At 33.9% G+C, this 25,349-nt stretch overlaps 1 protein-coding gene across 1 annotated transcript; it reads left to right on the top strand.

The window, feature by feature from the left end:
- The first annotated feature begins 1,056 nt into the window (after positions 1–1,056).
- LOC133338441 (anoctamin-1-like) lies at positions 1,057–22,886 on the top strand. Its single transcript, XM_061546614.1, has 14 exons — positions 1,057–1,352; positions 1,423–1,491; positions 9,557–9,628; positions 10,223–10,383; positions 11,082–11,250; positions 11,315–11,547; positions 11,614–12,172; positions 12,316–12,519; positions 12,581–12,836; positions 14,811–15,016; positions 15,087–15,259; positions 15,531–15,636; positions 22,480–22,618; positions 22,708–22,886. The coding sequence occupies exons 1-14, from the start codon at positions 1,083–1,085 to the stop codon at positions 22,884–22,886; spliced, it is 2,796 nt and encodes a 931-aa protein (XP_061402598.1). The 5' UTR covers positions 1,057–1,082.
- Positions 22,887–25,349: the final 2,463 nt, after the last annotated feature.

Genomic DNA, 25,349 nt, shown 5'->3' with positions numbered 1-25,349 from the left:
AAGTCCTTTGTCTATTAATATTTTTCAGCTCACCGCTGAAGACTGTCAGCTCGTCTATATAAGGACTCCCTTCAGCTCGTCTATATAAAGACTCCCGTCAGCTCGGCTATATAAAGACTCCCTTCAGCTCGTCTACATAAAGACTCCCTTCAGCTCGTCTATATAAAGACTCCCTTCAGTTCGTCTATATAAAGACTCCCTTCAGTTCGTCTATATAAAGACTCCCTTCAGCTCGTCTATATAAAGACTCCCTTCAGCTCGTCTATAAAGACTCCCTTCAGTTCGTCATAAAGACACCCTTAAGCTCGTCTATAAAGACTCCCTTTACAAATTCTCCCTTTTGTACACTTCTTTTATAAAAACCTACAAGTCTATCATATAATCGCTCGAGTTCCTATGACCTTTCGAAGATTGAACTATTTTTTTTTCTTGAGTGTATCATAACATTATGTATTTCATTATTCGATTGGATTTGTTATTGTTGTTGTTGCTAAGCTTACAAAGGCAATTACTAATACCTTTCATAATGAGTAGAACAGCATTGGGCATAAGTATGTGGCGGAGCAATATAGTATTTTATCTATGTTTTTATAATCAAAAATTCCATTAATAATTTTAATTATTTCATGATACATAATTTAGTCCCCATAAAGTAGACCCTATATATTTACAATTTTCCACTAAATAATGAATTACGAAAATGGTCTATTTATCTCTTTAAAAAAATTATTTTAGTACTAGACGTTCGATTTCAAAAGTCCACTCGTTCTGAAATTTCACACAATTTTGCTAATGAATTAGCACACACAACAGTCTACTTTATTTTTGTATTGAAACAATTTCGTTTATTTTTCTTGTGTTTTGTTTTTTGCCATTTCAGTTTTCATAGAGACAGCACAACATCGACACTGTTGCTTCAAGACGAAGAATCTCGACAATTCGGCCGTATTGTTAGTGGTAACAGCAACAACAACAGTAATCATACAAATCACCAAAATTACCTCAGCAACAATTACAATCACCAGCATCATCATCCGCACCATACACCCACTCGTAAATCTCCTGCCATCGAAGAGTTGGCAATGACTCCATTAGCTCCTTTCCAAGAGACAACCGACGAAGATATAAATACTCCAAATGATTTCTATATGAAATGTGAAAAGAATCCGTCGTTATTTTTTGACGATGGCGTGCGATCGATTGATTTTGTGCTGGTCTACAAAATCAATCAACAGGCCAGTGTGGAGGATCAACATGAAGAGAAGAGGCATATTTTTGAAATGAATCTCATAGCGGAGGGTTTGGAAATTGAACGGGCATGCAAGGAAAAGGAACAAATTTATTTTGTTAAGGTAGGTGGTTATAAAATATTTTAGTAAATATGGAGTAATAAAAATTCTTGTTGCCTTTGTTTTGCAATAGGTCCATGCTCCATTGGAGGTATTGCGACGTTATGCAGAAATTCTTAAATTGCGTATGCCCATGAAAGAGGTAAGAGATCGTGCACAATATATTTTTGATGTGTTTTCATAAAATACATATATGTTCTATATATGTGCGTGTTTTTATGTTATAAAGTATCTATCCAGATTGTATGCTTATTTACTAAACTAGGTGTTCGAAAATTTCCCTTCCCCTATTTCCTTTTTTACTATTATTTTTGTTCGTAGAGGATATATCAATAAGTTCGAATATACAAGTTTTTAATCACATAAACAATTTTTATATATGAAGACAGGTTTTCCAAAGTCAGAAGAAGTCTACCAGTGGTGCTCTGTAGGTAAATTATGCATATTAAATGCACCTTATATAGAAAGCAGGGACCTTCCATATATACGATATAACTATACTATTTTTATAGCAGATGTTTTAAATAGATTAATGGATTTTTATATGATTTAAAGTTGTCTTAAATAGACTAAAACGTTTACACACCTACGGGTGTATACAAAACATTCTTCTATAAAGACTCCATGATCCTTCAGTTCGCTTATAATGCCTCCCTGGCTTTTCAGTTATAAACTCTGCTGTCAGTCCTTCTTAATTTATTTTAAAATACCCCTCAGTGTTTTTTAAATAAAGGTTTGTAGACTCATTAGCTCTTTTATATAAAAATCCGAGCCTAACCCTATCCTGTTGGAGATCTATTTGCATTGTTTTATTACAATTACAAATTACTTGACATCACTATGTATGGAATATAGCACCATGGCCTATTCTTATTTTTCTTTTGTATGCTAACTTTTAGTGGTTTCTCGAAGTTTCTAAGCGTCCTGCTTGATTCAATAAAGCTCTTGAATTTTATAATTAAAAGAAACGACACAACGTGTTTCCTTCATTTTCTAGTACATCCTAACCCTTCTGTTCGTCTTTAAAGACTCCCCCTCCTAATTTGCTTGACTTGTCAATACACTCAGATCCGTCAGTTTAGCTCATCTTTTTCGACTTCCCAAATGTAATTCTCGTCTTTATAGACCTCCTTACCCTTCTCAACTTTTTACATCTCAAAATATTCGTGGTAATGAAAATAGGATAAATAGCTTAGATATAGTTCAGATATAACGTTACCGTACCATTTTCGGTGTTTTTAATTTTTACAAAATAAAGGACTGCAATTTGGCAATCCAGGTTTTTATAGGGTATATTATAACCGGTTTTTTACAAAATAAAGGACTGAAATTTGGCAATCCGGGCTTTTATAGGGTATATTATATCCTTATTAAAAATGTTCAATAAAACATTATGTTTTGATATGATGTTTTTGGTTCATCATCTCGTCTTTACAAAACCCTTGACCCTTCTTCTCGACTCTTTAGGCTCAGATGAGCTCCTCTACAAATCCTTTATGTAGCTACCTTCAGCTCGTATATCCCTTCGACTCGTTTATATATAGGTAGATACTTTTTACAGGCTTCAGTTCATTTAAAACATAACGGGCCTTCAGTTCATTCTATAAAATCGGATTCTGGTCGTATGTAAAGAGTTCTGCATCTCGTATAGGAAGACTATGTGGCCCTTTTTACAAATCTGCTGACTTTTCTTCAGGAATTGTCTTTAAAGTGTCTATGGGTAACATGCCTAAAAAATCCCTTCATCTCGTTTATAAAAACTTTTTTCTAGCACGTCTACAAAGATTCCTTTTATTTTGTATATAAGGGTAGAAGAAGCCCTCGCATATAAAAATTCCCCTCAGAATCTTCTATAAATACCCCCCGTCCTTCAGCTCATCTATAAAGACTCCCTTTAGCCTATCCATAAAGAAACCTTTCAACTACTCCATTTAGCCTATAATCGTCTACAAAAACTTCCTTCGGCTGTTATATAGAATGCCTTCGGCTTGTCTATCGAGATTTCTATAAACTTATTTATAGAGGCCCAATCTCACCTATCTTTCCTTCAGCACGACTATAAAGACAGCATCCAGCACGTATACACATATTCTCTTTAAATTGTTACCCATCAACTCATAAATAAAGACTCCCACTATCCTGCCTATAAAGTCTACTATTAGACGTGTATAAAAACTCTCATTTGTTCGCATATAATGACTTCCTTTAGTTCGCATATAAAGAATCCCTCTAGGCCGTCTATAGACTCTCTTTAGGTCGTATATAAAGACTCCCTTTAGGTTGCATTAAGACTCCCTTTAGGACGTCTATAAAGACTCCCAGTAGGTCGTATATAAAGACTGCTCGTCTATAAAGACTCCATCCAGCTCGTCTATAAAGACTCCCTTTAGGTCATCTATAGAGACAACTTTCAGCTCGTCTATATAGAATCACTTCAGTTCGTCTATGAAGACTGCATTTATCGCGTAAGTTAAGTTAATTAAAACACATATATATTTATAAAAATTAATATTTATTTTATTTAAAACAATTAGATGACAATTAAGGTTGAACTCCAAATTACAACTGAACTGAATGAATATGGAACATCAATATTTAAATCATAATTTCTAACAACGATAAATAACGGTATATCAGATTACAATAACAAATAATAAAAGAGAGTTAACAAATAAAGAAATGGATAATTCAATTGTAATGAAAAGTAAATAATTTAGTATAAAAAGGAATATTTGATAAATTGTATGAAAGGAGAATAACATAAGTACAGTAGGGAACAAAAAGTTAATTTGTGTGTTGTATCAAATACATAACTTCCCCTTCGCTTAAATTAGACAATGTCCTCATTGATATTTCATTTAAATAAAAACAGTTTTAACTATTAACAAAAATATTGGTAGATCTAAATTATAAACAAAACTTAACAATAACATATTTTTAACAAGTAGAATCTAGGCATTTAATATCAAATTGATCACTATATTTTGTTTTTCTTTTTATATTTGATGTATGTACATTATTTAGATCATTTAATCTATATTTCGGCTCATCTTTGTGCCTTACTGATTTATAATTTTTTATGTATCCTTTATCTCTCTTATCTTTATATACCTCTCTTTCCAAATTTATTTTACTTATGATACTTTCTTTTGTTGCTATGGCTCTTTCGTACACTTTTCTTTTATCACAAATTCCGTATTGTACATCAAAGGGTTTTTCTTTAGTTGTCGAATGGTAGCTATTATTATAAAATTCTACGGCTTTGCTGATTTTTTCTTTAATTGTTAATTTTTTTTGATTGATGTATAGTACTCTAATTTTTTCTGTCAGGGTATTGTGAAATCTCTCTATATCGGAATTGCCGGTGTGATTATTGGATTTCACTAGATGAAAATCAATGCCCTCATTTTTAAAATAATCTTTTATATTGATGCTTTTGAATTCGTTGTCTGTAATTAATTTTTTAAAATGACCAATTTGTGATTTATATAAACGAATTATTTCAATAATCGTTTGATTATTCCTGTCCTGTAAATAATATGCAGAAGCAAACTTTGAAAATCTATCAAAAAAGGTTAAAAAGCTAGATTTGGAATTCATATAAATATCCATATGGATAATTTGTTTTATGTCAGTGGGTGTTTCAGTGATTATAAATTCCGCTTTTATTGGATTTCGATCGAACTTGACCCTGCTACAAATATCACAATTATTGACATACTTCTGAATTAATAATTTTAAATTTGGAAAATAGATTTTTCTCTTTAGACCTTGGTAATTTTCATTGATTCCGGTATGTCCAGTCTCATTTTTATGGTAATAGTGTATTTGTTGGTAGGTGTCGTCTTCAGACTTCATGTCTTGTGCCATATAAGCACAGCGAACAAATGTCACTGCTGAATTACCCTGAAATAATTCAATGATCTTTTTCTGTAAAATGTTGTAGCAATTATCATCCAGTTTTGAGAATATCCCAACTTTTCCTTTTTCTATGTTGTCCGTAAGGATTTTGTCTGCAGAACAATCTAGGTCATCATAATTTATATAAATCCTTTTATTTCCATGTACAATATCAATATCATTAATTTTTTCATCGCTTAAAATTATTTGTATTTTAAATCTATTTACTATGGTATCTAAAATTTTAATATGGCTGTTATCTTCTTCAAACTGCGAATGAATAGTAATTAAAACGTCACCACCATTATTATATAAAGATTCATTGGACTCGCTGAAATGGTTGATTTGCCCAGTATCATTATTTACTCTACTTAAAAAATCGGCTACAGTGTTATTTTTCCCTTTAATATATTCGATAGTAATGTTATATTTGCTTAACTTCATTATCCATCTATAGAGTCTTGGACTTAATTCTTTGGTTTGAGATTTAACAAGCAACCATCGTAATGGTTGATGATCGGATAGTATATCGAATTTTACACCATACAGGTATGGACGAAAGTAGCCTGTTGCCCAAACTATTGCTAGCAATTCTTTTTCTGTGGCTGAATAATAGCGTTCATGAATGTTAAGAGTTCTGCTAGCATAACAGATTGGATGTCCGTTTTGTTGCAAAACAGCACCAACTGCAAAGTCGCTAGCATCCGTAATTAACTGAAATGGTTTCAGAAAATCTGGATACTTCAGTACCGGATCTTCAGTCAGAATCCTCTTAAGTTTTTCAAATGTATTTATATAATTAGGATCATTGACATTTAACCTAACGCCTTTCTGCAAGTACTTTATCATTGGATATGCCACTTTGGAATAATCTTTAATAAATTTTCGGTAATATCCTGTAATACCGAGAAAAGATTTTATTTTCTTAATGGTGGTTGGTAGTTTTAAATTCAAAATAGTATCTATCTTTTCTGGATTGGGCTTAACACCTTCCGTTGTTAACAAGTGCCCTAAATATAACGTTTGTTTCGCAAAAAATTTACACTTATCAATTTGAATCTTAAGATTCGCATCCCTAAGTCTAGTTAGAATTTTTTTAACACTTGTGATATGTTCCTGAATGCTCGTTGAAAAAATAAGTATATCGTCCAAATATACAACGCATATCTTATTAATAAAATCGCGGAGGACGTGGTTGATTAACCTTTGAAACGTTGCCGGCGCGTTTTTGAGGCCAAATGGCATTCGAACGAACTCATAGTGACCATATGGTGTCGAAAAGGCTGTTTTATTTCTGTCAGATTCCTTAACCATTATTTGATGGAAACCCTTAGCTAGGTCTATTGTTGTAAAATATTGGGATCGGCCGAGTTTATCCAGAATATTATCTATGTTTGGTATCGGAAATTTGTCATCTACTGTTATATCGTTTAATTTTCTATAATCTATTACGATTCTAAATTTCCGTTCACCGGAGTAGTCTGTCTTTTTCGGAACAATCCACAGTGGACTATTGTAGGGAGAATTGCTCTCTTTTATAATTCCGTTTGCTAACATTTCCTCGATTTGGTTACAAATTTCTTGTTCATATATATGTGGATACCTGTAAATCTTAGTGTAAATAGGCTTATCAGTAATGGTTTTTATTTCGTGCTCTATTAGGGGAGTATTTCCTAATATGTCACCGTCACTGTATATTAAATCCTTAAACGAATCTAAAATATTTTTGAGTGCTAGAGTTTCTTCCTGGTTTAAATTTTGAAATAGATGGTTTAACACTAGATCTTTAATATTTAATGCCTCAAGTTGGTACACCATATCAGAATCATAAGGAAATATTTTTATAAAATCTATAGTCATATTATTAATTTTTAAAGTGTCATTTTCCATATTTATAACAGCACCAAGTGGCTTTAAAATATTTTGTCCTAATATAGCATCAAAATCCTTATTAACAAATTTTGATAGTTTCCAGGACATAGTAGCATCTTCGTTAAATTCCTTTGGTAATTCCGTAATTATTTCATGAGTGATATCCATACTACCGTTTAAGGATGTGAATGATAGTTTAGTTGAAAGGGGAATTCGTTTATATATAGAAAGCTTACTTTCATCCAAAATTGAAGTAGTAGACCCTGTGTCGACTAATGCTTTTATTTTAAATTTTCCTATTGTTAAGTAAATCATTGGAAGTGTCTTTTTGAGGCAACTGTATGAAAATTTACCTGTTCTTCATTCACATTTATATTTTGACCTGGTTGAATATGTTCTATTTCCATATCCGAAGAGTTATTTTGTTTTGAAATATTTTCATTATTCCCCCCAGAGCCATGAACGTAAGAGCCATATTGCTGAAAATTTCTTTGATTTTGATTGTTATTAAATGATCTTCTTGTTTGATTCGTATTATATGCCATTCTACTATTTGTTGTATTGTTATAGGAACTGTTATCATACATTCTGTTATTAACATTTCTGTTACTATTATTATTAACATTATTATACTTCTTTTGTTGGTCTATTTGATCTGTCTTCTTATTTGCTGCGCGAATTAAACCTTCACTTTCCAGTAAATTGTAAGCATCACGAAGTTTATCAATATTTCTGTTTATGATAACAGAAGCCAAGTTAATATCTATATTATTTAGAAATGTTTTTAGAATAATTTTCTCTACATATAATGGACTGAATTCCAATGGTTTATTTCTATCATACTCGTGTTTTTCATTAAGCTTACACAGAATGTCTCTTAATCGTTTGTAATAAGTTGTAATGCACACATTCTTCGCCTCAAATGCCTGTTGATACAATTGATGATAAGATTCTCGAATTCCAAAATTATTTATTAAAGCCTCTTTTGTCACCTCCCAGGTTGGATTGGGCCCCAGTGTTCGTAAGACATGTAGCGCCTCTCCTTGTATTTTATTCAACACCACTCTTTGATAGATATACTCTTTGGCTCCTGGGTCACTTTGGACAATGCATAATACTGTATCCACCTCTCTTAAAAATGAAGTGAGAGCATAAGATTCGTCTCCTCTGTACTCATGGATACGTTGAGCGTCTTTAAGCACATCATTCATAGAGAGTGATAGCTGCGACATTCTGTTCTCTTATATTTTCTCTTAGTCCAATGATAAATTCTCTGACTCTTAATTCTGATATTGTATTGTGATGGAAGTCACGTAGCCTTTTTTGGGTTTGATTGCTTGTTTTTGTTTTATTTCAAACGTTGTTTTTATAACTGTTCAAATTTTGATCATGTATTTTTTTCTTCGTTGATATGTCTTTAAACAATTTTGCACATTTGGAAATATAATTGCCCTCAAAAGACAAATGTATGTTTTTATATTTAATAGATTATTTCGCAGTTTATACCGTTTTATAGTTTTATATTTAATGTATATTTTTAATTCCTATTAAATTTTTAAATTGTTTCACCAAATTTATTCTAGGTTTTTATTATCAAGTTAACACTCTTGATTTGCTTCACCTAGCAATTCACATTTTTTAATAAACTTTAGTTTATTATAGTTTGTATTTGCAATGTCGTAGCTTTAACTAGGTTCACAAAATCGACTGCGCCAGTTAAGTTAATTAAAACACATATATATTTATAAAAATTAATATTTATTTTATTTAAAACAATTAGATGACAATTAAGGTTGAACTCCAAATTACAACTGAACTGAATGAATATGGAACATCAATATTTAAATCATAATTTCTAACAACGATAAATAACGGTATATCAGATTACAATAACAAATAATAAAAGAGAGTTAACAAATAAAGAAATGGATAATTCAATTGTAATGAAAAGTAAATAATTTAGTATAAAAAGGAATATTTGATAAATTGTATGAAAGGAGAATAACATAAGTACAGTAGGGAACAAAAAGTTAATTTGTGTGTTGTATCAAATACATAACTCGTACATAAAAACTCTCTTCATTTCGTCTATAAAAACTCATCCACTATGTCTGTAAATAATTCTTTCAGTTCATCCATAGAGACTTCCTTTAGCTCACTTAAAAGGACCTCCTTCCGTTTTTCAACTCGACGTAGATTACAATATGTCTTATTGATATATCCTCAATCAATCAGCCTCTTAAACTATATTTTTTCAAGTCAGTAAGAACTTCGTATTACAGTTTAGTATTGATATCCGTCATAAATTTTAAATTTTGTTTATTTCTTTTGTTATTGTTTTATATTTCTTTCCTCTTTCCCCCTTACCACTTTAATTTATAATTATTTATTATTGTTATTTTATTCTTTATTTTATTTTTTATTTATTTTTTTAGTTAAAATGCAACGTGAAATTATTATCAAAATACAGTCGACTGCGTTATGCAGCCCAATACATTTCAAAAAAGGTTTGAAATGTTTTCCCATTTCACATCAGACCAACACAACGTATATTGTCTTCTTGAAACTTTAAACGTTTGGCTCACTTGCAAATCATTTGTGTTCCATTGCATAAAGCAAAAAAAAAAAAAAAAAAAAAAATAATTTTGAAACAAAATTTTCTTAACATATATTTTTGGATCCCATTTTGTCCTTAACTGTATCTTCATAAAAAGCCGATGCTTTGGTTATTTTATGTGTTAAAATAAGGTTCAAGCTTCACATTCAAAATAAGAGTCCATTCTTTGATTAAGCCTTGCCTTCATGGAATCTTGTATGTCAAGTTGCATTAGCGTTGAAGATCAAAACAAGTACAGCGCATTACTTTGTTCGAATTTGGTGTCAAGAATCGAACAATGCTGAAAAAACTCCTTGCTGACCCCTACATGAGAGAGTAATATATGCTGATCTTGTTTGATCATCTATTAAAATTTCTTGTTAATTAGCTTTTTTATTATTTTTGTGCATGTTTTTTTACTGGTTTAAAGTTCAATGCTTATAACAAAATGTTATTCGCTTTTACTAACTTCATTTGTTTCTTTCAAATTTTCCATTCCCTTTAGATTCCTGGTATGTCCGTGGTGAATCGCTCAACAAGCAGTGTATTTTCTAGTCTAAAAGGTATTATAAAATTCTTCATGAAGCATATCTATGTCGATGAACGAAATTTTCCTCGGCGCGCACAACGTTTTACTGCCATCTATAGTCGGGATAAAGAATATCTGTGAGTATAAATGTTTTTAATTGGATAATTATATTAATGTTTCCTACCGAGGCAGGTCATGTTATTGGTTTGAAGAAGACCAAATAATGGGGAACTATCCATCGTTGAAAAGAAATGGTCAGGATCGCATTCATGAGGAAGACTAAATTTAAGTTGTCTACAGAGACTTCCTTCAGCTCGTCTATAAAGACTCCCTTCAGCTCGTCTATAATGACTTCCTTCAGCTCGTCTATAAAGACTCCCTTCAGCTTGTCTATAAAGACTCCCTTCAGCTCATCTATAAAGACTCGCTGCAGCTCATCTTTGAAGACTCCCTTCCACTCGTCTATAGAGACTCCCTTCAGCTCGTCTATAGAGACTCCCTTCAGCTCGTCTATAGAGACTCCCTTCAGCTCGTCTATAGAGACTCCCTTCAGCTCGTCTATAAAGACTCCCTTCAGCTCGTCTATAAAGACTCCATTCAGCTCGTCTATAAAGACTCCCGTCAGCTCGTCTATAAAGACTCCCTACAGCTCGTCTACAAATACTCCCTTCAGCTCCTCTATAAAGACTCCCTTCAGCTCGTCTATAGAGACTCCCTATCAGCTCGTCTATAGAGACTCCCTTCAGTTCGTCTTTAAATAATCACACCACTTCATTTAGTCTATATTATTGAATGCTGAATAATTTTCTTATTTTTTCAATTTTTTTATTTCCAGATTCGATATACGACAGGATAACTTCTTTACACCCGCCGTTCGATCACGCATTGTACAGTTCATATTGGATCGTCAGCGTTTCACACCAAAGAGTAAAGATGAAATGGCCTTTGGCATTGAAAGAATGGTGGCCTCAAATATATATTGTGCTGCCTATCCATTGCATGATGTAAGTTGTAAACCCAAAACTAATTTTCACATCAAATCTCTAAAAGTCTTTGTTTCTCCCTTAGGGCGAAGTAAATGAAAAGAATACAATGCGTCACACGCTATATACCCATTGGGCTTCCGTGCGAAAATGGTATCGTTATCAACCCTTGGATTATATCAAAGAATATTTTGGTGTTAAAATTGGGTTATATTTTGCCTGGTTGGGATTCTATACATATATGTTGTTATTGGCATCCGTGGTTGGTGTATTTTGTTTTATATACTCATGGTCAACGCTCAAAAATTTTGAACCTGTGTAAGTGTTTTATTTTAAAATGAAGTCCTTTACTAAATATTAACCTCATTTGTTTTCTGTTTTTAGGAAAGAAATATGCGGTGGCAAGCGTAACATTACCATGTGCCCCCTCTGCGAATGGTGTGATTTTTGGGACCTCAAAGAGACTTGTTTTTATGCCAAAATTTCCTATTTAATCGATAATCCCAGTACGGTATTCTTTGCCGTATTTATGTCCTTTTGGGCAACTCTATTTTTGGAATTATGGAAACGTTATTCAGCCGAAATTACACATCGTTGGGATTTGACGGGTTTCGATGTTCATGAGGAACATCCGCGACCTCAATACTTGGCCAAATTACAACATTTACCCCATACACGTACCGATTATGTGACAAATATGCGAGAACCAACGGTGCCCTTTTGGCGTATGAAATTACCCGCAGCCGTTTTTAGTTTTTCCATGGTTTTACTTTTGGTAGCACTGACACTGGTTGCCGTATTGGCTGTAGTGGTTTATCGTATGGCCACCATGGCCTCGTTAATGTTGCGCAAAAGTAATCCCATGAATACATCAAGTGCCATTGTGTTGTCTACCTCATCGGCGGCGTTTTTGAATTTATGTATGCTCTATGTACTTAATTATGTAAGTAGAATGGGAGGAGAGATCCCCAAAGGAAGAGATTTACCAAACCCCTCAGCAACAATGTATTAGACAAAATGATAAAATACCATCTATCCCTTTCTAACCTAGAAGGAACATATTAATTGTTTAATATTTATTTTCAGGTTTATAATCGCTTAGCAGAATATCTCACCGAATTGGAAATGTGGCGTACCCAAACCCAATTTGATGACTCCTTGACATTGAAGATGTATCTTCTGCAATTTGTGAATTACTATGCTTCCATATTTTATGTTGCTTTTTATAAGGGGAAATTTGTTGGACGTCCTGGTGACTATACATTGTGGTTTGATTTTAGACAGGAAGAGGTTGGTAAATTCATTTTTAAAATCCAAATAAGATTATAATCAAATTTTCCTTCTTTTAAAGTGCTCTTCCGGTGGCTGTTTAACAGAGCTGTGTATCCAATTGGCCATTATAATGATAGGAAAACAAGCTTTCAATTCCATATTGGAAGTTATAATGCCAATGATTTGGCGTAAAATTGGTGCCATACGTGTGGGTCTCTCCAAACTTTTTGCACCCAAAGAACATGACAAACAAAAGGATACCGAAAGATGGGTTCGAGATTTGAAGTTGTTGGATTGGGGTACACGAAGTTTGTTTCCGGAATATTTGGAAATGGGTAAGCAAGGAGTTACAAAGACCAACAAGGAATTGTGTAAAGACAAGCTGAAGTTCTTGGCGAACTGAAGTAGAGAGACTTTCTAGACGAACCGGAACAGGGAGTCTTTATAGATAAGGTGATGAAAGTCTGTATAGGCGAGGTGAGGGAGGATTCGAGTCTATATGGACGATTTGAAAGGAGTTTCTAGAGAGGATCTAAATAGAGTCTTTAGTAGACGATCTAAAGGGATTCTTTATAGACGAGCTAAAGAGAGTCTTTATAGACGAGCTGAAAGGGAGTCTATATAGACGAGCTGAAAGGGAGTCTTTATAGACGAGCTGAAAGGGAGTCTTTATAGACGACCTGAAAGGGAGTCTTTATAGACGACCTGAAAGGGAGTCTTTATAGACGACCTGAAAGGGAGTCTTTATAGACGAGCTGAAGGGAGTCTTTATAGACGAGCTGAAAGGAGTCTTTATAGCTGAAAGGAGTCTTTATAGACGAGCTGAAAGGAGTCTTTATAGACGAGCTGAAAGTAGTCTTTATAGACGAGCTGAAAGGAGTCTTTATAGACGAGCTGAAAGGAGTCTTTATAGACGGGCTGAAGGGAGTCTTTATAGACGAGCTGAAGGGAGTCTTTGTAGACGAGCTGAAGGGAGTCTTTATAAACATGCTGAAGGGAGTCTTTATAGACGTGCTAAAGGGAGTCTTTATAGTCGAGCTGAAGGGAGTCTTTATAAACGTGCTGAAGGGAGTCTTTATAGACGGCCTGAAGAGAGTCTTTATAAACGTGCTGAAGGGAGTCTTTATAAGCATGCTGAAGGGAGTCTTTATAAACGTGCTGAAGGGAGTCTTTATAGACGGCCTGAAGAGAGTCTTTATAAACGTGCTGAAGGGAGTCTTTATAAGCATGCTGAAGGGAGTCTTTATAGACGAGCTGAAGGGAGTCTTTATAGACGAGCTGAAGGGAGTCTTTATAGACGAGCTGAAGGGAGTCTTTATAGACGAGCTGAAGGGAGTCTTTATAGACGAGCTGAAGGGAGTCTTTATAGACGAGCTGAAGGGAGTCTTTATAGACGAGCTGAAGAGAGTCTTTATAGACGAGCTGAAGGGAGTCTTTATAGACGAGCTGAAGGGAGTCTTTATAGACGAGCTGAAGGGAGTCTTTATAGACGAGCTGAAGGGAGTCTTTATAGACGAGCTGAAGGGAGTCTTTATAGACGAGCTGAAGGGAGTCTTTATAGACGAGCTGAAGGGAGTCTTTATAGACGAGCTGAAGGGAGTCTTTATAGACGAGCTGAAGAGAGTCTTTATAGACGAGCTGAAGGGAATTTTTATAGACTAGCTGGAGGGAGTAGACGAGACGAAGCGCTGATAGTTTGTATTGGCGGGCTGACGGTAGTCTTTATAAATGAGCTGAATTGCAGGGAGTCTGTAACGATCTTGAACACAGGGATCTTTTAAAGGGAAACTAGAAGGCAGATATGTTTTAAGAGGAGCTAACCAGGGAACCTTTATAGCCAAGATGAAGCAGGGTTACTTTATAAACGAATTTTAAAACATAGTATTCGGACCTATATAGAGAATTTGACCTATAACGGTATTTTTAGATTTTTGTAGATCAGATCAGATTCTGATTTGGTGGTTAATCCCTCTACCAAAATTATGAATACTAGTCCATAAGTACAGACCCATATAAAGGCAATGCTTCTTGTTCGTGTTTCAAGGATTTTGAACAAGTCATCTGATCACATGTGCTGACCTTTTAGGCTTCTACATCCCTATGGTAGAGGCTATAAAAGGAGCATTTAACCGAGCTTAAAAAATGCATTAAATTCAGTTCGCTTTATTTTTGTCAGCTAAATTTTGGACCTCCAGCGTCTCTGCTACAGACTGTAACTCAATTCGATCATTTTTTAATTTTAGTTTTAATATTATTGATATATTTCGTTTCTATATATAATATCTTTAATTTCCGTTCCTTCATTTCAGTTTTACAATATGGATTTGTAACAATATTCGTGGCAGCTTTCCCATTGGCACCATTTTTCGCTTTGCTAAATAATATTTTGGAAATGCGTTTGGATGCCAAAAAACTTTTAACACATCATCGACGACCAGTATCGCAAAGAGTACGCGATATTGGAGTATGGTATCGTATTTTGGATTGTATTGGAAAATTAAGTGTTATTACAAATGTAAGTTACTCACACACAAACACAACATTTAAAATAATTTCTAATACTTATTTCCCACTCTCCTTTTTAGGGCTTCATAATAGCTTTTACCTCAGAGTTAATACCGCAATGGGTATATCGTCACTTTTCACCAAATGGTTCCTTAGAAGGTTACTTAGACTTTACACTATCACAATTTAATACCAGTGAATATAATCAGACACGAAGTTTGTCGGCAAAATATGATAATTTAACTACATGCCTGTAAGTGTGAATAAATGACATATGTTTTGAAGATATTGGAAGACAAATACGCCAAGCGTTGTTGTAGCAGCCCTACGGCTTTTAAACAATGTTGGCCGAGTAAGACTCGGGTCGTTTCGGATCGTACACCCCTCTGTCGTGGAAACGACGCCAAGATATTGTTGTGGTTTGGCATATTTGTCCTCTTCTATTCCCTATTTTTATAAGACGATATAATATTTTTATTAATTTATTTTTCAAATTTTCTTTTTTGTTTTATTTTGAAATACAGATATGCAGATTTTCGTGAACCACCTACCTCAGAGAAAAGATATCAATTAAATAATACATTCTATATTATATTAGCCTGTCGTTTGTGTTTTGTTGTTATTTTTGAGGTAAGTGGCCGATGTGAATTTTTTATATATGAAAATAAAAATAGTAATAGAATACTTAAATTATTTAAAAACTCAATTCTTTATCAATATTCATAGAATTACAATTATTTTTTGAAAATCATATAATATTATTATTAGTATTAGAATTTAAACTTTAACATGTTGAAACATTCCAGTGGCATCCACAATACTTTCTTGCAAAACTTGATTCTCTTGTTGTTGTATCTTTAGGAATTTACACAGCCAATAAATGGCAAATGTAAACAGGACATTGAACACTGTAATTGAGGGGAAGTTATTATTTTGAAATTTTTTTGATTTTTGTTGTTTTTGTACTTACTTATAAATATACCAAATATTATGCTACGAACAATACGTTTATCTGTGGCCGCATCAACTTCATTGAATTTAATTTCCATTAATATGTAAGTGGTTATTTCAACCACTATCGATATAACGGTATTTATAAGCCAGGGGGCAATGCAAATGGTACGCTTCTGTAAAGATAATGAAAAATAGAAACGATTTAATAGAAAAAATCTTTATAAACAAAGTTATAATTACTTTTCATAAGAAAAAAAGGTTTAATTTAAAAAAATATGTATTTAAATGGACCTTTACAAAGCATGGATTAAAAAAAAATACTTTCATTATAATCCGTATTTTTAAAAGGCCTATTATATTTTTAAAAGGTATATTTACGAGAGTGAATCAAAAATATTTTTAAAAGGTACACGACGTTGATAATAAAATAAATATTTTTCATGTGTATATTAAAGCGTGTGGATTTTTTAAAAATAATTTTAAAAGGTGTATTACAGGGCGTGGACTTTTAAATACATATTTTTAAAATGTCCATTACCATTACCTGGTGTGGATTTTTAAAAATAAATATTTTTAAAAGGGGTATAGTACAGGACGTGGATATTTTAAAATTAGAAGAATGATGATTACAAACAACAAAGGTGCATTTTTCTATAGAAATCCGGTCTCTAGTATAATAAGATACATCTTTACAGATTAAGGTTCTTCTTTGAGGATCGCGTTTTATAAAAAATGTATAAAGTTGTAAAAAATCCAAAAAAAGTTGGTAATTCAGATCATACAATGTGTTATTGGAGTCGGTTTAAAGGTCAATCCTGAAGATAGAACCTATTGGTTCTTCTGTTACCTAAATGATAATCATTTTGAAAGTTCTAAATCGAATGAAGTGTTTGATTTAATACAAAATTTTTACTTAGTAATATTTTAAAAAATCTTGATCGAGAACGAATATGTGGTCTGTTGGCATAATACATAAGTCAAGTCCAATTATGGATCTTATATGCCCTTTCCCCCTGGCACTTTTCTAAATAAATCCTGAGAATAATTTTATTTTCCATTGCATAGGTATAGCCTGAATTAAATAAAATAGCATGCGTCAGGCTCAGTTTTTTTCAATGTTTTATAATCGTTGTCATTTGGAAACATCATGCTTCAAATGTCCATCTGGTTGATTTTTCCAACCTATTTTTATAGTCTTTGCATGAACTTCTTCTGTCGCTTGAATGTAGGCGCCTTATCAAAGCTTGTTGGTCAGGTTGTCGTTTAGACAATTTAGACACGTCCCATTCACGCCTGTTGTTTAAGTCAATGACTTGGTCGGTTAAATTGGTGGTCTATATTGCAGAAGTAATTGATTTAATTTACCCAGCTCTAATAGGTACTAGACCTTTTTATACCCTCCACCATAGTATGGAGGGTATATTAATTTTGTTTTTCCTTTTGTAACTCATCGAAATAATCGTTTCCGACCCTATAAAGTATATATATTCTTGACCAGCGTAAAATTCTATGTCCGTCTGTCTGTTGTAATCACTGTAGCGTCTAAACGAATTGAAATAGATCGCCAAATCGGTCCACGTTTAGGCATAGCTCCCATATAAGGGTTTTCGGTATTTTAAGGTTCTTGAGCGCGTTTTTCATCTGAATTCGCTGAAATTTGGTATATTGAGTTCTTATTGGGTAGCAAATCTCTCCACTGAACATTATAAATATGGGTCCATATTTTCGGATAGCCCCCATATAAGGGTACCCCCAATTTTGCGGTATTATGGGGGTTTGATCGCATTTTTCGACCTAATTCGCTGAAATTCTGTACTTTGAGTTCTTATTAGGTAGCAAATCTCTATACTAAAAATTATAAATATAGGTCAATTTTTTCGGGTAGCCCCCATATAAGGGTACCCCCCAATTTTCGGTATTTTAGGGTTCTTGTGCGCGGTTTTCAACCGAATTCGCTGAAATTTGGTACATTGGGTTCTTATTGGGTACCAAATTTCCCCACTAAAAATTATAAATATAGGTCCACAATTTCTGGTAGCCCCCATATAAGGGTACCTCCCAATTTCCAGTTTTTGGGGGGTTTTGGTGTACATAATGGTTTACGTAAAACGGTTTGTAGAATTATCGGTATTTTTGGTATGTTCCCCACATTTTCATTGCATGTATCTGTCAGTATAACTATGGTGGAGCATTTTGCCATGTCATAGCATATCCGATCGATTTTAATTTTTTTTGAATGCCCACCTGATGGTGAAGGCCCCTACAGAACATCATGGAAATTTACTTATTATTAGAAAAAATAAATTATTATAAAATCTGAATTTTGATGATTTTATATGGAATATTGAATTAAAATCCCAAATAATTTTGGGGTTCATATGACGAGAAATATATAGTATATATGTCACATTAGAATATTTTACATTTCGAACTTTTAGAAGATATTAAATATCCTTTCAAAATACTTGCATTTCTGGACCTTATGCAACTACACCGACGAAGATTAATTTTCAGTTTCAAAACTTTGATCCGATAAAACGTAGACTGTTTTCAGTTGTCACTTATTTAGTAATGATCTCTTTATATATGTCTACTTCGAATCTGGTATCTTCTTTCAAAATACTTATAGAATTCTCTAATATAATTCCAACTTACCTTTCTAATACCATCAATCAATAAAATTGCCAGTATAAAGTTAATCAATGATTTTATCCATAAAACAATGGCCATAACAACATAGAAAGCATCTGGGAAATTATGCAGCAGAACATAATTGACTAAAAAGAATATATGAAATACAAAATAAAACATAATATTTTAATACTCCGCCAAATTCCGTCCCAATTCAATTAAAATAGATTTTTAATACTCACCAACAGATGACATCAAATTACTCAATGGATCCACAATTTTGACATTATCATGCGAGGAGATACCCCAATTGGTCAAATTGAAATAGTCTGTGTACAGATAATAACTGCATAGACCCAATATGGTCAGTGAAACGAGTATATCTAAGGAGGCTATACTGAAACCGATCGTGCGAAGATTAAAACAACATGAGAAACGTTTCATTTTGTTGTAATAACTTTTTTTTGCGTTGATATTACAAAAACAATAGAAGATTTTTGGAATTTTTTGTAAAAGGTTTTTGTTAGTTATTTATTTTTTTCTTGTTCTGGTTTTTTTCCTGCCCGTCGTATTTCTATTGAGGATGTTTTTCCGATGACGTTCTTAGAGCTACTAAAATCATATTCATTGATAGGTTGGTATATTCTAGTGTGTGATGGCTGGCTGATTGGCCTAGGCTATTCTAAAACTTTGGCCAAATGACATTTTGCCTTACACTTTTTGTTTTTGTTGGGAGGGACTAATGAAGTGTAGTGCGAGTGGCGTTTAGTGCAGTGTAAATATTTAGACCTTCGTGTGGATGAATGTTGGCTGCCATACAAAACATCGGCAGTAGTAGCAGTTGCAGCATTAAATTGCAATAAGACCTTTAGGTTTTATTTTCCTATGCTACAGTCCATTGGGCCAACCGGCCGGCTGGTCATACATTCAATGTTTGGTTCATTGATCTCTGACATAAAAAATTTCACTAAAAAGGAGAGAAGAGAGAAAAAGAGAGCAAACCAAGTGTTGTCGTTTTCTTATTTGCCTTCATTTGGGATTTACATTTCACTTTCTTTTTTTCTCGTCCGCTCATATTCCCATTCCGTCCGTGGACTATGTGGTGCCCCGGCTTCGAAATTTAATTGACCGCATTTTGTCGGGCTTTCATTGTAACCTTAATCCTCCGGAGGCCATTTGGAGATTGAGGTCTATAGAAGAGTGAACCAACAACGAATGGAAAATGTAAATCGAAAGTATGTACAAGACGAAAAGATGTTCGCAGCAGATCTTCGGGGTATAGTGCGAGAATATTAGATTAGGTTTTGCATGAGATGACATTGTGATAGGAAAATATGGCTTCTGACACGTATGGTGTTAAAAATTCCACAATATTTAAAAAATGCGTTTAAGTGTTTGGAATATTGAAAACTTTGTATAGGATCAACATGGGTCTAGGGATTGGATATATTTGTTAGAGTATTTTAATATCCTCCATCATAAGGTGGAGCGAATTTGCAGGTTTTTTTGGAACGTTTTTCAACCGGATTGCCAAAAATTATCATTATTCACCCACCATTTAGTGTAGGCTCCTTCTATCGGTACCTCCCAAATGTCGTCGAAATTGTCTGTAATTTTATATTTTGTATTCTCATTGAGTAGAAAATTCCAAAAATAATCAATTCTTGTTCAAGTTTTGGGGTAGCACGCATATAACGGTGCTATTTTTGGCACAATTTTCAACCGAGTTTCTAATTGCGTGGAAATCTTCCTACCAAAAACTATAAATATGGGTCAATATTTGTGTGTAGCCCCCAACCACCCCACAGTCCATTTATAAGCATTTTGATAGTCCTAGGACAATTTTCCAACCGAAATATTTCTTCACAGAACATTTTCAATATAAGTCCATGCTTCTAGATAGCCCCCATACAAAGGTCACATGTAATTTTCGGTAAGTCCAAGCCTAATATTCCAAACTGAGTGTATGTAGTTTGGTACATCCCCCATATAAAAGTCCCAATATGTTGAAGAAAATACCGATTTGTCTATTCCTCGTAGGACAAATGTTCGTAAAGCGTATTTTCCATAAAGACTTGGGTCTGAAGACTTATGAAGTTCAGTGAGCCGATTGCTGATTGGTTTCATGAAATTCCTGAATACTTATCCGGATTTCCATCAGAAAATCATCTTGACTTTTGAGGTCCATTTCTATTTTGGTGGTTGCTTAGAAATTGTTGTATATGGGGTTCGGAAACCCAAGTCTTTGCCTATTAGGTCCTTGAAGTGCATAAAAATGAAATGTGGAACCAATCGACACATCTATTGATTGAATGCCAGCGAGATCTTTTCATCGAACATCTTCCTACTTCTTTCTTTTGGGGCAAGGTAACCAGAGTCGATTCGAGACCTCAATTGTGGGAATCATATCGAAGGCATAGATCAGACACTTTCCGATTTGGTTTCGAAAATTTCATATGGTCCAGTGAGCTTGTTGTTGACTACCAAAATAAAATCTCTTATTTGAAACCGCTGGAAGCCCATTTTTAGATTATCTAAAAAATTTTCTGGCCCACATACAATTTTTTCCGGTACACTGGACCTTCAGTTCGTACATGTAATCCCTTGGCCCTTTAGTTCGTATATGTATCTTCAGTCTTATTCTACATATATTGTCTCATCGGTCCTGCAGCGTTATATATTCATAATATCGCTTAAGCTTGAACTCGTAGTCTCGCCAGACATTCCGCTTGTATTTTAGACTCACGTCTCTCTTTAGAATCATTGGGCTCCAGTTCATAAATATAGACTTCTCTGTAAAGACTGCCTGTAGGCCTATTCTGTAACTTTTAATAGCATTCGATATTGTTTAATTTTCTTTTGTTATTGTAAAAACAACAAAACAAACAAATGACATTGTTGTAAAATAAACAATGTCGAAACTAGTTAAATAGTTACAGAATAGGCCTACTGGTCTTCAGCTCGTTAATGACGCTTCCCTGACTTTTAAAACTCCCTCTATACAAACATTCTTACCTTTCAGATCGTCTATAAAAATTCCCTGGGCCTTCAGTTAATATGTAGAGAGTCATTGGTCTTCAGTTCGTCTCTAAAGACATCCTGGCCTTAATCTCGTCTATAAAGACTATCTGACTATTTGGTCCGTCTGTAAAGATACCGTTCGTCTATAAAGACTTCCAGATCTTTCAGTACATCCATAAATATAAAGACTCCCTGGTCTTCACCTCATCTATAAAGACTTCCCCGCGTTTCAGTTCGGCTGTTCATCTATAAAGACTTCCCCGCGTTTCAGTTCGGCTGTTCGCCTATAAAGACACCCTTCAGCTCGTCTATAAAGACACCATTCAGCTCGTCTATAAAGACACCCTTCAGGTCGTCTATAAAGACTCCCTGCAGCTCGTCTATAAAGACTCCCTTCAGCTCGTCTATGAAAGACTCCCTTCAGCTCGTCTATAAAGACTCCCTTCAGCTCGTCTATAAAGACTCCCTTCAGCTCGTCTATAAAGACTCCCTTCAGCTCGTCTATAAAGACTCCCTTCAGCTCGTCTATAAAGACTACCTTCAGCACGTCTATAAAGACTCTCCTCGACTCGTCTAAAAATACTCCCTTCTGCTTTTTGTTCTCGGCATTTTATTCACTTACTTCATATCTGCCTAATTCGCATACCTTCTCCGCATTGAAAAATTGTATGGGTTCTGTTGCAAGAAAATGTAAAATTTTCCTTAGTTATGTAATGTTGTTCTACGTAAGGTAAAGTAGGTTTGCTGAGCTCTTTCAAATAACTCAAAATATGCAATAACATTAAAATTCTATCGTGTTAATTATATATTTTTTTTAAATTGTAAATTTAGTAAAAATTGGTTTTCTTTCTTTTCTCTCCATTACAGAATTTCGTTGCTTTAGTTATGATTATTGTACGTTGGTGTATACCCGACATGAGCGTTGGTTTGCGGGATCAAATACGACGTGAAGCCTATATAACAAATGAAATCATTATTGAACAGGAGACTCGTCGAGCCAGAACCGGTAAGTCGCACAAGTGACAAGTTGTCATCTCCATTTGCTATAATGTTTATTGCTAAATTGTATTAATAATTTTTCATTTCCATATTTAGAACGTGCCAAAGGTAGTCAATCGTTACGCTTGCCCGATTCCGAATCGAATACTCCCGATCCAAATGATCGTTTTATACGTATTGAACAACTGCTGTGCAGTGATTTGTCTCAGTCACAAATGGATTTAATAATACATGGTAGTAGTACCGAGACCGGTATTAGGGGTAGTGAAGTTTAGTGAGATCAAGAAATAGAATTAAGAAGCAAAAATGCACAAACTACAAAAAAAGACTTAACTAGACCTGAAAAAAATACAACAACTATTTATTAAACACACATACACAAACAAATTATGTTAAGTCTGATTTGTAAGAGAGCTCTAAAATTGAAAAAAATTGTTTTAAAATGTTTCCTTCCACCTTTCACCTTTGCGATGTTTTAGAGCTCTACACCAATTCTTCCATGTTATTCATGGTTTAGTTTTTAGTTAGGATTTTATTTCAATGTGCTTATGTTTTTTTATATTCTGTTTAAGTAAATAGTTTTATTTTTTTATGTTAAATAGTTAAAATTCGGACCATGTTATTGTACTAGAATAAGAGCGGACCAAAAAATATGAACGATGTGTACCATGACCGTGGGATGTAAGGGACTTTAAATTATTATTTTAATTTTGCTGAAGGCCAGAGGGTTTTTGTAGGTGAAGAGCGAATTAGTTTCTGCAGACGAATCGAAGGGAGGTTGATGGAAGCCCTTAAAGATGAACTGAAGGCCAGGGTATTTTTAAAACAAAATTAAAGGGCAGGGAGTCTTTATAGACCATCAGAATATAGACTTTATAGACGAGTCTTTTTAGTCCAACTGAGGGAGTCCTAAAACACGAACTGAAAGGAGTTTTAAAAGACGAGCTGTAGGGAGTATTTATAGGGTAGCTAAGGCTGGTCTTTATAAACGAACTGAAGGCAGTATTTTTTTTGAGTTATGTTTAAATACTTAGCGGTGAAAACACCAGTAGCCAGTTTGGTTCGACAATCAGCAACCCAAGTACTGATTCGTAAATCGACAGCAGACGTAATCAGCAATACAATGAACGTTTCAGCAATCCAAATGAGGAGAATGAGAAGGCAGTCTTTATAGACGAGCTGAAGTGAGTATTTATAGGCGAGCTAAAGCGAGTATTTATAGGCGAGCTAAAACGAGTATTTATAGACGAGCTCAAGGGAGTCTATAGACGTGCTGAAGGGAGTACTTATAGGCGAGCTAAAGGGAGTCTTTATAGACGTGTTGAGGGGAGTCTTTATAGTCGAGCTGAAGGGAGCATTCATTATAGATGGGCTTATAGGCGTACAGATAGGAGACTTTATAGACCACCTGAAGAAAGAAATCTCTATACCGCGCCTATATGGTTGGAAGTCTTTGTAGAAGAGCTAAAGCATGGAGTCTTTATAGACGAGCTGAAGCAGGAAGTTGTCATAGACAAACTGAGATATCTGTAGACATTACTGATGGCATGAAGGTCGGGGTGTCTTTGTAAAAGAACCTAAGATCTGGGAGTTTTTAAAGGCGACCTGAAAACTTTTCAACTCAAAAGGAGTCTAGACCGTGAATACCTTTGATAGGAAGACATTTTAATAGACATTACTGAGGAACATAGGGGATTCTTTATAAACGAGTTGAAGAGTCTTTATAGAAGAGTTAAAGTCTCCCAAGTTCAAATTCCAAAATTCTAATGTAGACTGGCTGAAGTAAGAAGTATTTATAGATGACAAAATATCTGTGTAGACACCATAAGGACTTTATAGCCCTGATATACTTCGAAACATGCCTTCAGGTGGTATTAGGAATGATCACCTAGAACACGCTTAAAGAACTCTCGCATTTTCATGAAAATTTGCAGAACTAAATCGCAAAATGACTAGCATATGTCCACGATAACCTTACGGACTGTACATTTTCCTATATTTGAGATCATGAGTCGAAGCTGGTCTGTTGCTTTAGACTTTATCTTTCCCGCGGCCCCAAATGAGGTAATCCCAGAGTGTTAAATCACAGGTTCTCGGTGGGCAAATTTGATTGCCTTTAAATTAATTAAAAAATGAATCCAACATCTATCTTCCTTAATCTACAAAAATGTATTTTTTTAGGTCTCCCAAACTGAGAATAAAGAATCTCAGAATATTTAGTCAAACATACATACACATACCCACATTTAGTGGTAATATATTTATGACAATTGATCGTGCTCTCTCTCTCTCCTTTATAATTTAGTTAGACAAAAATATAAAAATTGAACATTATACAAATAGTTCCAGCATAATAATATTTCATAATATTTATTCATAAAGTGCTATTATTATAAATGTGTGATATTTGTAAATATATATTTCATCTACATACATACATACCTACATATATATTTGTAAAACTAGTTTCCTTTTAGAAGTGCAACAAAACATAAAATTATTAACAATCGAATACGTTTATTTAAAGAAATCACTATTGTTAATTATATATAATATAAATTGTAATATTTTTTGTTATATTGGTCAGATCCACTATACCCAATGCTGTTGTTGTAATGTTTTTTTTTCTAATATTTCATAATGGGAAAAAATCAACTACTTTAAAACCCATTAAATAAGAACTCAAAAAAATGTTTCCTTGTATCTTTATGAATCGACTTCTTTATTATAAACGTATT

Source organism: Musca vetustissima, unplaced genomic scaffold, assembly GCF_032173495.1.
Source record: "Musca vetustissima isolate MV318-11 ecotype Yass unplaced genomic scaffold, APGP_CSIRO_Mvet_v1 utg7915, whole genome shotgun sequence".
In the NCBI taxonomy this organism is placed as follows: domain Eukaryota; kingdom Metazoa; phylum Arthropoda; class Insecta; order Diptera; family Muscidae; genus Musca; species Musca vetustissima.
This window is presented reverse-complemented; position numbering and strand designations above follow the sequence as displayed.